The 17,105-nt window shown below is 44.1% G+C and overlaps 1 protein-coding gene across 2 annotated transcripts in view; it reads right to left on the bottom strand.

Moving 5' to 3' along the window:
- TEX12 (testis expressed 12) overlaps positions 1-17,105 on the bottom strand; it is a 480,939-nt gene that overhangs the window by 204,327 nt on the left and 259,507 nt on the right. The window contains exon 5 of one of the 2 annotated variants that reach the window (XM_086925403.1): positions 13,054-13,107. The exons of the other annotated variant lie outside the window; for it this stretch is intronic. Coding sequence (XP_086781529.1) covers positions 13,054-13,107 — 54 coding nt within the window. The remainder of the gene's footprint in view (positions 1-13,053; positions 13,108-17,105) is intronic. 2 annotated transcript variants of the gene reach the window in all.

Below are 17,105 nucleotides of genomic sequence, written 5' to 3'. Positions count from 1 at the left end.
CCAGGGCACAACGGAACCCCTGTCCTGGGCCTTTGGCAGTGCAGCAGGCCCGGGGAGAGGGCCCGGGGCCCGGCGGGCCCCTGGACCCAGCCGGGGCTCCCAGGTCTGGAAGTGAAGGGGAAGCCTCCCCGGGCCTACTGGACACCATTCCGGGCATCCTGCCACGCGGCAGGACCCAGGACGGAGCCCGAGGTGACGAGGCCGCCCTTCCCAGGGCCCCTGAGGGGCCATCAGTGGCCCCGGATGGAGCTCCTGAACCCAGACAAGCAAGGGGAGACTCCCCGGGCACAAAAGAACCCCGTCCCGGGCCTTTGGCAGTGTGGCAGGCCAGGGGACAGGGCCCAGGGATGGAGCACCCGACCCGGGCCCAGCCGGGCCCCAGGAGCTAGTAAGGGGGCCCCCTAGGCCCGGAAGTGCAGGGGACACCTCCCCGGGCCCTCCTGGACCCCGTCCAGGGCATCCTGTCATGCGGCAGGACCGGGGACGGACTCAGGGCTAGGGCGGCATCCTGGCCCGTCCAGCTGCCGGCTGAGGACCGCTAGGCCGAGAGGGGTCCCAGAGTACCTTGTCCCTAGTAATCCGGAGGAAGGCTACCCCTCTTTCTGGGAACAAGTGCGCACCGCACGGCTCAGGGGACCCTAGGCGCGAACATGCCCGACCTCCTGGAGCCCTGGCTAGGATCCGGGAGGCGAATGGCACCTCATCGGGACTTCCAGGGAAGCCCGGCCATCTGGTCGCCCCATTGGGAAGCATTGGGTGCAACCAGATGGCCGAGTGGAACGGTGCGACTAGATGGCCGGGACAGACATGACGCCAATCTGCCTGACTCGAGAATCCACAGGAGGGCTCCCGCCTGCCCTTCCAGGGCTCCGGAGCTGCAGGGCTCGAGGGCCGTGGGGCTCCGAGACTGCAGGGATCCGGGGCTGCAGGGCTCGGGGGCTGCAGAGCTCCGGTGCTGCAGGGCTCCAGGGCTGCAGGGCTCCCGGACTCCAGGGCTCGGGGGCTGCAGGGCTCCGAGGGCTGCAGAGCTCCCCGGCTCCAGGGCTCCTGGGCCGCAGGGCTCCGAGGCTCCGGGGCTGCAGGGCTCTGGGGCTGCAGGGCTCGGGGGCTGCAGGGCTCCCGGGCTCCAGGGCTCCGGGGCTGCAGGGCTCAGGGGGGCTCTGAAACCCCACGCTGTGCCTCAGGCATGGGGAGGACTGCCCGGGACCCATGGAGCCCGTCCCAGGTACTTTGGCACGCCGCGGGCAGGAGGAGGAAGCCCCGGACGCCTGGGAGGTGTTGCCCGGTCATCGCCCCTCTGGTCCCCGGCAGGGAACCGCCAGCCCCAGAAGGGTGTCCGGGCATACCCTTTCCCCTAGTAATCCGGAGGAAGGCTACTCCTCTTTCTGGGAACCCGTGCGTGTCGAGTGACGGAGGGGACCCAGGGCGCCAACGTGCCCGACCTCCTGGAGCCCTGGCTGGGATCCGGGAGGCGAATCGCACCTCATCGGGACTTTCAGGGAAGCCCGGCTATCTTTTTTTCCAAAATTCTGCTTAGTGTGCGTAGTGGAACTACGCAAATTACGCCCAGCCCTACTCCACATATCCGGTGGTAATATTAATCCGAAAAATAAATCAATATCACACAAAGTCATAGTACAGAAATTTATAGCGCCTTCAACTTCCTCATAGAAAGCGGCTGGATTTTTACATGGATCGGGTAATGCTGCTTTAAGCGCCATTACATCTGCCCTATTCCAAGGAGTGTATACCCAATTATAGATGAAATAACCTTTAGCATCAACAGAATTTTTATCGTCATTGTCACCCACCACTTTAGGAGGAACATACAAGGGCGCGGCTTCCCGCATGGGCTTCATATAAACCGCCATTAGCTTATCTGTTCCGAAGATAGAAGACTGCGACCCTCTGGTCTGAGATTTCTGCGCAGCTTCATCTGCAAGCTTTTTCTTCTCCTTCAAGTGAACCGCATCAGTTCATAATTTAACCAACCATCTAATCATGTCAGCCACCTGAGGGGAAAACAAAAAGACCATCACGCATGTTCTTACAATCAGTCGCTACATCATCAGGTTCTAAATTTGGAGAGAATTTCCGAAATAATTCAACAACTTCTGAAGCAAACGTCTCAGTGAAATACATCTGCTCCTTTTCCAGCCACTCCTGGATACTAGCTAAGAGATCGGAAGCCGAATCAGTGCTACGTAATGCTTTACGAGCAGCCTGGTGTCCCGTGCCTTTCGTTGATCTGAATCGGAATCCTCACCACCTTCGGACGGAGCGGACGGAACGGCATCCGGAGGTGGAGGTTGTTCTAATAACAGAAAATCATCTTGTGGTTTATTAAGGATAGGATAGAGAGGTTGTCGGACAGGGTACTGGCCAGATACCTGCAATCTGTGTTCTTTCTCCTCTCTCTCTTTCAGCTCTTTCACTTCTTTCTTTCTCAACTCCAGCGCTTTCTCATACACATTCTTCTGCTGCTCTCTCAATCAAGGCTTGCTCACCCTTAGCTCGATCACGCACTTCTTTCTCCCACATACGCATACATTCAAACATATTGCGTCTAGACTTCCGCTCAAACATACATCGCTCCACATACTCAATCTTTGATATATCAAATGACCCATGCATAGGCCAACGTAACTCAGGATCCTTACGAGTGTATTTATGCCATAACGTGCTGTACATTATGGAAGAAAGACCAAATTTGACATACATATCCCTATTAGGCATCCCCTCTGGGGAGCCGGTTGTGATTCTTCGAGTCTAAGTCGGGTACCTTTACAAAAGCAGCACATCCTTCGAAGTGGGCTAAAAACAGGCATGCCAAAAATAATGCAAAATATGCAGTGTTATACACCAAGTGGCACTTTAGGTACTTCTAGTTTGTTGGGCCGTTTAAATTTGACTCATTGAAGAAAAATCTCCACATTGCCTGCCTATATGTGTTGCAACGCATATATCTACCAAATCACACAACTACAAATAAGATTAGTCTTTACCAAATACAAATATGCCATGGTAAGTGTTCCTAAAACTACCTTACCATAAAAGGGCATCAAAAACCTGTAGTATGTGCCGTAAAATGGCCCTTACCAATCATAGGGTGTCCAGATTCCAACTGCCTAGTTCTAAATTCGACCAAACTGCCACTGCACAGCGATTCGACAGAAGAGATCTCAGTCGAAGACCGGCGCCACCTGGATGGTCAGATCAGAAAGAAGGGAAAAACACCTTGGATGCCAAGACTCGGGTCTCCTCTGGCATGCGATCGTGTCCGCAGCGAGATCCCAATCCTTCGTCGCGACCACTCCTTCGGGCATCTGAGTCGCCGATGAGCCCCACGTGTCGGCCGCCAATTTGTGGTTGCAGGCCTCAGCCAGACCCGCTAGTGCAAGGGGTTCGCCCTTCTCTGCACAAAGTCCTAAGACCAATAGGAAGAAGTCGGCACAGAAACTGGAATAGAAAAAGTAACATTTATTACACCTCATGAGGTGGTGCTACGGTTCAAACAGTACCCTTCGGTATTGCAAGAAGTAGCACCACGAGCTAAGAAAGCATGATTTATTTATACCCGCACATGGGGCTCAAAAGAAGGCGGTACAAACACAAGAGTACAGTTTATGTACATATAAGGTAATATCGAGAGGCACAATCGATCAGTGGGAGGAGCTAACAGTTTTGGGGGCCGACAAACACATTCCTATCTGGAACTAATCACTAACAGATGTGAACCCTTACTTGACATGCGCGAATGTAAAGGATACTAAATATAACTTGTTGCTGGGCAGATTTCAAGTGCTGTGTACAGGAAGAAAGGACAAAGCACATGGTCGGCACGAGGCAGCGCGTAGCAGACAAGATGGCTGCCGTAAATACAAAATGGAGTCCGCTAAATGTCAAGATAACGGCTAGAACTAAGATGTCTTCTGCTAATGCTTAATCTAATCATTGTCAAATTACTACACAAGCACTACAGTGGTCAGTGCTAGCAGGGGTCCCAGCAGGGCGGGTCCTATCATGCGTCCCTCACAATGAATAACACCGTCTGGGGACTAGGTCTGCAACAGCAGGAGCGTGGACGGCCCCGCCCCTCCCCAAACTCCCGGCCATACTCACCACATCCAACGCCAGTCGCTTCGCTCTCTGCTCATCATTGCAGCTCGTCTGGTGTCTCTCGTGCACCGACGTCTGATGGAATTAAGCTGTCGTGTCCCTGACTTCTTAGCCGGAAGACACGGCCCAGGAATACCCCAGTGTTGCCGCCCTAGAGTGTGGCATGGTTTGCCTGCCGTGTGAAGGGTCGCAGGATCTTTCTGCAAATGCAGCACTTATTCACCTTTGACTCACACAGCCTGTATTAGCTTGCAGTAGCAGCCAAGTACATTGGCGACTCCCGGGGCCTCAGGAGTTCACCCGTTCAGCTGTGCACTTTAATGTCGTATGGCGGCCATTACTTCTTGCCAGCCAGGCCGCGGCTAGTCGGGTTGTGCAACTCTGCGGTTACACTGTCTCCAGTCACCAAAGTTTGCACAGGCAGTGTGCTTTGAAGTGGCAACAGGTTGCAGTTCTCGGTAGAGGCAGATTACAAGTAAGAACAGCAATTTTCGAGGATAGCTGAGCCTGGTCTGCGGCGCCCCTTCAGAAGGCGACCATTCCGCAGCACGTCATAGCCACGCCCCTGAAGTGACTTTCATTCATATCAAACCTGTCTGGTTCTAAAAAAAAGATATATATATATATAAACAGTAAGATTCTATCAATGTGCACAAGTGAATAACTTACATTTTTCAGTTCTGTGGTGATTATCTATCTAAAGTTTGTGATAACGGCTCTCTTTGCTGATGGTAAAGGAGAGCACTATGTGTTTTTAAAATACCCCTCACACACTAAGAAAGCCTTAGTGTCATGCTTCATCATAGGGGTCTTCCCGTCCCTCTACGGGGCGGGTCGGGCTACGACCTACGCGGGAGCACTTGATATTGTGACGATAGGCTATGTGTAGTGTGAAGACAGTGGAAGTGATTAGGAAAAAGTGTAGGGACCTAAATATGTGAAAGCAAATTAAAAGTTCCCTGGCTAGTGGAAAAAAATGATTTATTGACTTCTCTGGCTGGGAATATTAAAAAGGTGTTCTTAGTAGAGCGTATTATGCTGTCTACTTGGTCGACATGACATGTTTCATAAGCAGTCCCCTACTGCTTACTCCTCAGGACCTCTACTGGTCCCTACTAATTATACTCAGTTTTGATAACTATGTAGTATGCTTAAAGTCCTAATACAAAACAGCAAAAATCGGCTGCTTCGTTTTGCTTCAGGGCTTGACTGGGCCCTAGATGAAACAAGAAAAATGAGTGATCTATTATGGTCTCTGTAAGAGAAAGGGAAAAAAAGGGGGAGGAAAAGAAGAAAATGCAGTGTTCATTAGCACAAGCATCTTTGCACACAGTTCTCAATGTTCGCATGTTTACGTAGGTCACATTGTGACAATGCATATGTTACCCTGTGTAACATTATCGTTATTTATCATCATTAGGAAATCGTGATATATTTTTCTTATATAGTTCACATATTCTCATGTGAAATGCTGTGGTTCAATATAGTCTTCCAAAGATTCTTTAGTCTCGGGTAAATGGTAAACCCCTAAATCTCACACACATAAACACATGCCTCAATGCATTCATGTCACACAGCCACGTCCACGGTAATTGCGACCCCAGGAATGTGACAGGGTTACTGTTATAGCTGGGGCAATATTCTACTTAGGGATTCTGTTCATGAGAAAGTCGGTGTATTAATAAAAAAAGAGGTAAATATAAAAACAGGGTTTGCTTGGTTGTTGTCTAAAAGAGCGACCTGTTGCACGCATTCTTTTTAGTAAAATGGTTATACATACTGATATGTGAAATCTAGCGTGCCCTATGAGCCTGCTTCGTAGGGTTTTCCATGCGGTTGACTGAAAAGAAAAGCGTATCACAGAGTCACTCGAGATGCTCGTCTTGTATTTTGCCCATAGTACACGCCTGACCATGTTTTAAAGACCTATGATCGTGGTCTTACTCACGTAGCCGCTGGCAAGAAAATACCTCAACCCAGCCCTCTGCAGCTCCGTGGGTTCTGGAGGTGCTGACAGAGATTGTTTATTTAACGGGAGTTCGCAGTGCGTCACCCGTGTGAGAAACGATTAGTCATCTCCAGCTCTGCTCCGTTGTAGTGAGAAAAAGCTGGAGCGCTGACCCAAAATGGCCGCTCCTCGTGGCACCAGCAGTGGAGAAGACGCAGCGGTGTAGTCTTTCCTCTATTTCTTGAATGAAAGTTCTTTACTGTCTCTAATGCGATAAAAAAAGGCTAATTGAGATAATGAATAGGTAGCGTAAGCGGACGCTCACTAGGCGTTAACCAACTGGACACTAAGTGTAAAAAGGTCAAAAATAGAAGAAGGGTCATCTAGCGTTTATGGCTTTCTTTATGCGCTAAGTGTGAAAGGTTGAAAGACACTTACGGAGATTGTGACCAACATAGAATGCATGGGCAAATGTCTTTATCCGCATATTTGCTCAGTGGTGTGATGGCCAATTGTAGCAATGTTATAAGTGTTCAAGTCAGGTCTGTGTGTGTAGTTTAAATGAAAACCACCGTAACAAAAGGGCCTTAACATGGCATAGGTAAAACCCTCTTGTAGAGAGTGATGTGGATGCTCGTAGGATACGCATCTGATAAACAGAATGGTCAAAAGGTCATCGTCTTCTATTCGTAGAGGGATCTTGGTAGCCAGTTACAGTTGTCCCCATGGTATCTCGTCGTTCAGGCCAGATTTGTTGGTGTTCAGACGGAACACCATCTTTGTTCTTTCTCGAGGAGGTGTTCCTCTCTTTCAACTTGCTCAATTATGGTCCACGAGATGTCCTCGGGTTTTTGCCCATTTTCCAGGAAATGCGTAGCCATTTTTGTGCTGGGTTTTTTGCACTTGATAGTACTCTTGTCTTCCCCTATTCTTATCTTGATGGCCCTGCTGGTCATGCCAACGTACTCTAAATGACATGGACATCTGATCAGATAGACCACATTGTGGCTATTGCATGTCGTGAAGCATCTTTGCTCCCAGGTAGTTCCGTTCTGAAATGTCAAGTTTTTACTTCTGTTCGTTAGACAGCAGATATTGCATTTCCCACAAAGTTCGGATTTCTGGTGGAGTCATTTCTCATAGTCTTTGGCCTGGTGTGTACCAGTATATCACCTATGCTTCTCCCCTTTCTGTGAGAAAACATAGGTTTTGGTATCTGCAATCCTCCACTGTTTAGGATCTTCCAGTGCTTGTTCACAATTTTAGTCACCTGGTTAGAGCTTGTGTTATATGTAGTTCTACATATTGGTCTCCTGTCTTCTTCTTTGTGTATTTTTCCTTCCAATAGGCTCTCTCTGCAGTTATTGCGTGCCCTCTTATATGCTTGGTTTATTATTTTGTCAGGATACTGGCGGGTTTCTAATTTTAGGTGCAGATCTTGGGACTGGAGTTTGAAGTTTTCAATCTCAGTGCAATTCCGCCTTAGGCGGAGAAACTGACCGTAAGGTAAATTGTCCCGTAAGTGTTTCGGGTGGAAGCTCTGGTACATGAGCGTTCTTGGGGAAGATGTTGAGGTCGAGGTGAATTTTAGGAAGTCATCTTGCAGGTTAAGCCAAGTGAGAAATTGTTGTGAGGTCCTTTCATTGCCATCCCAGATAATGAGGATGTCGTCAATGTACCTTTTCCAGGTCCTTATGTTCTTTCTAAAGAAGTTTCTGGAATGGAGTATTCTGGTGGTCTCCAGGTGGTGCACGTAGAGGCCAGCTATGCTGGGAGCAAAAGTGCTCCCCATGCTGGTCCCGTGCTTCTGTAGGTAAAGGGTTCCGTTGTACTCGAAGAAATTATCCTTCAATGCCAGTGAACAGCATTCCATGATCACATTCCTTGGTGTTTGGTACTCCCAGTCGTCTTCAAATAGGACATCCTCAATGATGTTGAGGGTCTCGTTGTGTGGGAGACTTGTATAAAGGCTCACCACGTCACAGCTAATCAATAGCTGAGTATCTGGGTTGAATGTTAGATCCTCTAACAAGTTTAGTACATCCTTTGTGTCTCCGAGGTAGGTTGAAGTCCGTTGAACCATTGGTCTCAAGAAGGCGACTGCGAACTTGGAGACTAGTTCTAACACTGACTCAATTCCGGATACAATTGGACGTCTGGGGGGATTGTCCAGGTGTTTGTGTATCTTGGCTAGATTTCACATATCAGTATGTATAACCATTTTACTAAAAAGAATGCGTGCAACAGGTCGCTCTTTTAGACAACAACCAAGCAAACCCTGTTTTTATATTTACCTTTTTTTTTATTAATACACGACTTTCTCATGAACAGAATCCCTAAGTAGAATATTGCCCCAGCTATAACAGTAACCCTGTCACATTCCCGGGGTCCCAATTACCGTGGACGTGGCTGTGTGACATGAATGCATTGAAACATCTGTTTATGTGTGTGAGATTTAGGGGGTTACCATTTACCCGAGACTAAAGAATCTTTGGAAGAATATATTAAACCACAGCATTTCACATGAGAATATGCGAACTATACAAAAAAAATATAACACGTTTTCCTAATGATGATAAATAACGATGACGTTACACAGGGTAACATATGCACTTTCAATGTGACCTACGTAAACATGCGAACGTTGAGAACTGTGTGCAAAGATGCTTGTGCTAATGAACACTGCATTTTCTTCTTTTCCTCCGCCTTTTTTTCCCTTTCTCTTAAAGAGACCATAATAGGTCACTCATTTTTCTTGCTTCATCTAGGGCCCATTCAAGCCCTGATGCAAAACGAAGCAGCTGATTTTTGCTGTTTTGTTTTAGGACTTTAGGCATACTACATAGTTATCAAAACTGAGTATAATTAGTAGGGACCAGTAGAAGTCCTGAGGAGTAAGCAGTAAAGGACTGCTTATGTAACATGTCATGTCGACCAAGTAGACAGCATAATACGCTCTACTAAGAACCCCTTTTTAATATTCCCAGCCAGAGAAGTCAATACATCGTTTTTTTCTACTAGCCAGGGAACTTTTAATTTGCTTTCACATATTTAGGTCCCTACACTTTTTCCTAATCACTTCCACTGTCTTCACACTACACATAGCCTATCGTCACAATATCAAGTGCTCCCGCGTAGCTCGTAGCACGCCCCGCCCCGTAGAGGGACGGGAAGACCCCCATGATGAAGCATGACACTAAGGGAGTCTTAGTGTGTGAGGGGTATTTTAAAAACACATAGTGCTCTCCTTTGCCATCAGCAAAGAGAGCCGTTCTCACAAACTTTAGATAGATAATCACCACAGAACTGAAAAATTAAAGTTATTCACTTGTGCACATTGATAGAATTCTTTAACACATGAACATTGCGGCGCAGGACACTGGCTTCTGTCTGTGGCTCCTTTCAGAACTGTGATGTAATTTTTGTGAAAGGGCGGCATTCTTGTGCTATTATTTGCACTGCATCTCCCCCACCTAATGTGTAAAGAGTATATGCACTCTTCCTTCCCAGGGAACCTGATGTGAGTAAAAGAAAATACAACATGGCAACAAAACATCGCTAAAGCCAATAGCTCTTATAGGGAAGAACTAATGATTATGCCAATACTTGTATTTGTTGGGAGGGGAGTGGGGGGGAAGAGTGCTGAAAAGTGTATGGTACAGCAATTCTTTCCCCTATGAAGCTGGTATTTGGGGTTAGCTGAGCCTGGGTTCACTGATGGGTGTTTCCACTTCAGGGTTCCAACTGACACCATAGACAACTCGAGCTTTGCCCTCATGGTCTACGAAGCTGCCTAGAGTGCCAGAGTTTTTGTTGATACCCACTCAGTAACAATTTCATGTATTACACACCTGCGATGGCTTATTGAATGGCAGATTACCTGTGATCCAACTTCAGCCTTGCAATAAAAGCTTTTAATGGTGAGGTAATTTATTCATAATAATTTGTTTGTTTTCCGAGTCACCACTATACTTAACATCTGTCACTGCTAATCCACTGGCTGAGGAAAAATAATTTAAATGTTAAATGTATTACAAGGGTGAATTTATCATGTGTTTGAATATAGTCAGCTGCCAGAGTAACAGACACACGGTCCAATGGTTGCACCCATCACATGCTTCTTTAGGACCAAGTCATGCTCTCCATGATGTAAGCATGTAAATCACTGCTAAAGAAAGATTTAACAACCCTTAAATTAAAACTTGTTTACGTCCAATGGCTGCTATTTATACTGTGTGCCATTAAGCACTTGCTCTCTTCTGATGAGTCCCACAGCACATAGTGTAACTGAGATGAAATCTCGTTCCTATAAATGTTTTGCAGGGCAGACAACCCTGTTGAAAATTGTCAACAACCAAAAGCGGTAAAAACACTTACTATTAACGGCATCCAGTTTGTTGTACTGATCAGTAACATATACTTTCATTCATACACGCATGATACGTTAAAGGGTGTAAATCTGCTCTTCATCTTGGAGACCTGCAAGCAGTCAGCACGGAGCAGGGCATAACGTCAAATTGTTTACTGTATCGAATAATACACACTGGAGGTAGCGAAACCGACCGTGCCATCCTAATGTATTGTACTTGTATTTATATAGCACTTTTCCCCTCTGGCGAGACACCAACGCGTTTGGCTGATGAGTAGCACCATACTCTGTGGTAGCCATGGATATTGAAGCAAACTGAGTGACAGATAGGACCGTTACACACAAGAGATGCAGCAGTGCAAGCGGTATTGCAAACAGTCATACAAGTGTACGCTGTACCAGGTGACTGGGAATGAAAGTGGTTAAGGCGTGCACATTTTGCAATCCCATGTAAAATGAAGATGGTAGACACGCATCTTGCCACAGAAATCAAATTGATAAATAAAAGTTGTGTAGTGGCACGATGAGTCAGGGCTTCGTTGACATCATCCCTGATAAACAGGGTCAGACAGACTGCAAAAATACATGTGAGAAAGGAGAGGGGAAATACCTCAAATGCACAAAACTTCAATTGTAACCTAATGGAACGTCCCAGATAGACAGATTTTGACTTGGTGTTTGACATCAAGATGGATGGAACACTTCGTATGGATTCTGAATAGAGAACAGTGGTGGAAGGATATGCATGAGAGAAATAGTGCAGCCATCACTTCCAGGATCGGTCCGTAAAGATCATTATTTAATTTCGATCGCATGTGACGATTCATAACTAGGGTGTGGATGCCTATGTTGTCTCGAGTGGAAATTAGAAAGAAAATACTTTTGGCATTGTTACTGTTTCTTTTCCTATCCCACTGCAAGCCATTCCCCCTTTGGAGTACATAGGGTTCTGCCCATAAAAAAGACACACACACACACACACACACACATACTTTGAACTCAGCTACAGAAGTAGAATACTAGCTAGCTGGCGCAGCTTTGGATTGCATACTAGGAATGCATTATAATGGTGCATTCCAAAGGAGTGCCAGCCATCTTATATGCTGATCGAGGAGAAAGGATGTGACATAAGGTCACGAGTTTCCAATCTTGAAGCTGAGGTACAGGGTTTCTGTCTCGGTGGCAAGCTCAACATCCTGTGTTTCTGGGAAAATCACTTAATCTTTAGGTGCCCTCTGTAATGCAACTAGTGCTTGTGTAAAGCGCTCCGATACTTTCGGGTGGAGTTTGCACTATGTAAATTAGCAACAACAAAAAATCAGAACAGCGGGAGGGTGGTAAACAAAGGGAGTGTGTTAAATAATAGCATGAGGTTATAGGGAGCATAAACTGAACACATGCACTCGTATGGAGTGCAGGTAATAGATTTCAAAAATTCTTTCACTTTGAAGTCATATAAAGAAAAACAAAACAAGCATCCTCAGAAAAGAGGCGTCTAACATTTGACCTCAGACTTTGAATGCACAGCAAATGTGACGAGATAAGAGCAAGATATATAGAGGCTTAATAACAAAGCTGATCTTGGAGCAAGTGATATGCTATGGACAAATGGGGAGACAGAATAGGATAGTGATGATGTAAATGTAAATGTATTAGTATTTGTATAGCGCACCGAATCGACCCCCGAAGGGGTATCTCAGGCGCTTGTACGCATACTGCTGTGAAACCTTTCCTGGCTTTTCCCTGTGAAGTGCCCACTCCTGGGCACTCCCAAGGTGAAGCCAGGCATTCTAGTGTTGTTGGGGCCGTTGTGGAGATTAAGCAAGCTATTGCCCAGAGTTGCAGAGTGGGACCCATGATTAGAATAGGCACCGGGGCGAGAATTATCGGGTCCGCGGAAATTGAGCCCAAGACCCGCCTAGGCAGGAATTGAACCCTGGTCCCGGGCTAAAACTCTGCATCAGGGTCTGCCGCTCTAACCATTGAGCCACACTTCGCCACGAAGCAGCAAATGGGAAGCTTATAGGCGGCTGAAACCCACAAAGTATATACATGTCTCTTCGATACATGTTGTGTATGCTGTACCCATGCGCTGTCTAGCCGAGACCTAAATAGCAACTCTACTTAACTCAAACGTCCACATTTTGGTAGCATCAATTTAACTATTATAGTCTCAATGCTGTTGCGGCAATAGCAACATGAGATTGTGCAAATATCTGCATTGCTTTAGGAGGAAGTTCTGTTGTATTATATTCGACAAAAAAGGCCCCTTTCAGCAGAAAATAAAAAATATCTATGATGATAGTTCCCAGAAGTGGATTGGCTTACTAAGGAACCGGGCTTTTTTTCCTTTGCATGACTGGCTCTTCTACAGCCCTACCAGTCTTCCAAGCACTGGCTAGGTTGCCCGTATACAGATTTTCATGTCCCTGGTAAACAAACACCTTTGTCCTCACAGTACTCTATAAGCCTGGTAAGTAAAACACTGAGTAACAGAGAGAAAAGCCGGAGACAATGACGGTCAGAGTGGAACAAATGTGTGACTGTCTCTGGGCCCAGCAGCTGCTACTTCCAAGTAACAGTGCTGCGGGTCTGTTCGATTGCAGGAAATTCTCACCCCATGCCAGCTATGTGTTGATTGGAGAGTGTCCGGGGGGCCTGGGAAGCAGCTCTGGAAGAGATAGCACGAAGGAGAGGCGTGTGTATGAAAGACAACTTTCCACAATGCAAAATACAAATTTTAACTGAAATAATTATGCTGGCCTAGAACCAGGGAAGGACATTTTATTATACAAATCTTACAGTTTTCTAGGAACATTCACGGCGTCCCAGCTATGAACTAAAATTGTCAGCTTTCAATACTTTCCATCTTATTCACTTCATAAAATAAAAAAAGTTCAATACTCAATAAAGTCGGGTGGAGTGATATCACTTGTGTTGACAGGCATAGGACAGAAAGAGCACTTCGCCGATATTTTAGGGGGAGAGAACATGACCTGAGAGGATGTAAAATCTTCCAGGAGGAGTGGGATCTACCAAGCCTCCTAGAAGTCGAAGATACCTTCCTGCCTAATACTTGTCTATACCAACCTTAAATACACTTTTCTAAGTATGTTGATATGGTCAGGCCAATTGCAGAATGGAAGAATTAACATATTGATCTTTTTTTACCCTTCACCAAATTATGTCATGTGTTCTAAACCAAACGAATACATATGTCTGAATAATTGATGCAATATTGATAAACTGTTATAAAGCAAATGGTATACGTTGTACATGTGCTAATAGTATACTAAATGTAACAAGCACATGTTTATAAATGAAAATGTGGGCTCAAATACATGAATACATGAAATGCAATGGGGCAGAAAGACGCAAGGATTACTTCATCAAGAGGCTGACAACTCACTTTTATTGAATTACAGTGTATGACAGAACCTGCTAAACTAGCTACTGAATATTTTTTTGCTGGTAACGATTTGCACTAAGTGTAATAGTTAGATCTCAAACATTAAAATGTACTGAAGACGATTGAATGCATAATTATAATGAGTTCAAATGTATTTCTAATCTCAAGTTAAGATTAAATTGCACTTTCAAAGTGGCTTTGAGCATTTCTAAATGACACTTGATTTAGGAAGAGTCTGGTTCACAGTCGCTTATGAAAAAGGAATCATGCTGTTTAGTGTATTCTAAGGTGGCTTTTTAAGACCAAAGTATAACTTATTACACCATTTTCTAGTAATTTCCTTCTGATATAGTTTGTCTCTATTCACTTAGAAAAGTCCCTTTGTTCTTTCATTCATCAATAGGAGAGGATGTTTCAGAGTAAACGCAGCACAGCAGTTCTATTCAGTTTCAAAATTAGTTTATCAGGTTGATGGTCCTTAAAGCATTACAATAAAATATAATAAAAAAACATTGTATTTAAAAACACATAAGTAAAAAAAAAGTCAACACGAGCATGATTTGAATTTCGTTATTGTAGCACAGCCTTTGTACAACTATTTACAATGTGCCCATGGTGGTATCCTTTTGTTTATTCTTTGTAAAAGTTTTGATTATTTACCTTTGTTCATAATACCATTTAATACAATTATGGATGAGCAGTTGGCAAAAACAATGTGCCCTACAATCTCTGCAAATATAGGACATATAAGTCAAACATGCTCCAGATTGTACTTAAATGCCATTCCAAAGAAATATAACCCCTCATTACCACACTTCCATATTTTAAAATTATTGACACTCTAAATTGTTTCAGCCAGTTCCTTATCTTGTTAACCAACCTTAAATATCAGGAGCAGAAACAGAGGCCATAATCTATGCAAATGGTATGATGGACGTCGACTTATGGCCTACTTCATCAGTACAGTAAAGCTCTTGAGGTATTTCACCAAACTCTACCTTGAAATCTCCATGATCAACTCTCTTGTTCTGAACTGATCGCCTACCTACCGGTTCTCTGAACTCATTTGAGTCCCACTTTAAACTATCCACATCCATTCTCTTCCTCCATTCCTATTTCTCTGGGCCAACCTTTTGACATAAACTTTAATTACAGAATATCTTCTGTCTACTTTTAAAGTTTGGAGGAAAAGTATACTAATACCACTTCACCATATTTCTGGGAATCTTAAAACAATAATTTGCAATAATTGTGATAAGGGTGGGAAAATACCACCTGAAAAAAGAAGAAGGGAGGCTTCCTCAGGGTGGGTCGTTTTGCCTGTACTGTACAGTAAGCATGTAAGATATAATTACAAGTGGGTGGGGAGCAAAATAGGGAAAAAAAAACAAAAAAATAACCTCAAATTTGGTAAACAAAGGTTTTCGATGGGGACAAGATGGTCCATTTTTCTTTTTATTTTTTCAATCAAATTTTCTTTCTAAAACGGAATGGCGAAAAAAAAGATGATAAAAATTCTCTAATGGAATGTCAACGGTCTTAGAACTCCCAAGAGAAGAAGAAGAATCTTGGAGTATCTGAAAGAGGTTGAAAGCGAGATAATTATCCTTCAAGAAACGCATTTAATAAAATCAGAGTGGTCTCAAACTGTGAAAAAACTTACAATGGATTGGATCAAGCATTCATACATCACAAGATTGCAATATAAAAGGAGTGGCAATTATCATAAAAAAATCTCTGAATGCTAAACTGGAATCAGAAGAGGTTGATAGAAAGGGAAGATGGGAAATGGCCAAAATTAGAATAGAAGGCTCCATATTTATGATAGCAGGATATTATGGCCCAAACATTGACGACCCGGCGACACTTAAGAAATTATACTCAGAATTAATAACATCCACAGTCCCAATAATCCTAGGAGGAGACTATAATATAATATTAGACCCAACCGTAGATAGGCAACCTCCCTCTAAACAAAGGAATTCACCAAAGATGAGGGAATGGTTGGGGATATATAAAAGAGATCTAAACATGGTCGATATGTGGTTACAAAAAGGTGAAAAAACATACCCGTTTACTTTCCATAATAAAAAATTAGGACATAAATCTAGGATAGATTTCTTTTTAATCAGCCACTCACTTCGAGATAAGGTTAAAAGTATTGAACATCAACCAGCTCACTTATCGGATCATTCAGCTGTCCTATTAAAACTCTCACTAACACAAAGCTTAACTCCGACTAGATGGACTCTGGATCGATCAATTCTAACAACGGATGAAAGTGTGGATCAACTGTTAAAATCGACAACTAATTACTTTGCAGACAATGGTAAAAAATCCTCCGAGAGAATTAAATGGGACACATACAAAGCAGTAATAAGAGGACACTTACTTAGTTTGGGTGCACATAAAAATAAGCGAAGGAAAACCGACATAAAAAATCTGGAGACAGAAATTAAGGAAACAGAAACACAACTGGGAGCAAATCCATCACCGATTTCTAAAGAAAAACTAACTGAGAGGGTATGTAAGTTAAAAGAGACCTTAACAGACTACTTCGAGAATATAGTGCATGAGAAATGGGAGAATAGTAAATTGGCTAATCATGAATATGGGGAAGGCTGCGGGGAAATGTTAGCCTGGAAGTTGAAAACAGACCAGACAAGGAATACTATATTATCCGTGTATACCAAAGATCAATCAGCCCTATGTGAAGACGACTCCGCAATAAGACAAGAATTTGCAGATTTCTTTTCAACAATATACAAAGAGGATACAAATCCAACAACTAAGATCATTAAGGAATATCTAGAAGGAATAATAATGCCAAAATTAACGGAAGAGGAAGTTGTTTTCTTAAATAGTGATATAACATCTGAGGAAGTTAGACTTGCCATAGGTAGCCTAAAGAAGGGCAAAGCGGCAGGACCGGACGCCCTACCCAATTAATTCTATATAGTTTTAAAAGAGCCTTTAATTGATCACTTGACAAAAGTCATGAACAAGATCTACGTGGAGCATGAAAAAATCCCTGATTCATGGAACGACGCCACAATAAGTCTTATATTAAAACCGGGGAAAAATCCTAAATCCTGTGAGTCTTACAGACCAATATCTTTACTTAATTGCGACTATAAACTGTTTATGAATATAATCGCGAAAAGACTATCAAAGCTAATGCCGAATCTGATTGATCAGGATCAGAAGGGTTTCATAAAGGGCAGACAAATTCAAGAAATAACACATGAATTACTAGCGAC

Source organism: Lissotriton vulgaris, chromosome 6, assembly GCF_964263255.1.
Source record: "Lissotriton vulgaris chromosome 6, aLisVul1.2, whole genome shotgun sequence".
NCBI classification, from domain to species: Eukaryota; Metazoa; Chordata; class Amphibia; order Caudata; family Salamandridae; genus Lissotriton; species Lissotriton vulgaris.
The sequence above is the reverse complement of the archived record's forward strand: the minus strand, read 5'-3'. Positions and strand labels throughout refer to the sequence as shown.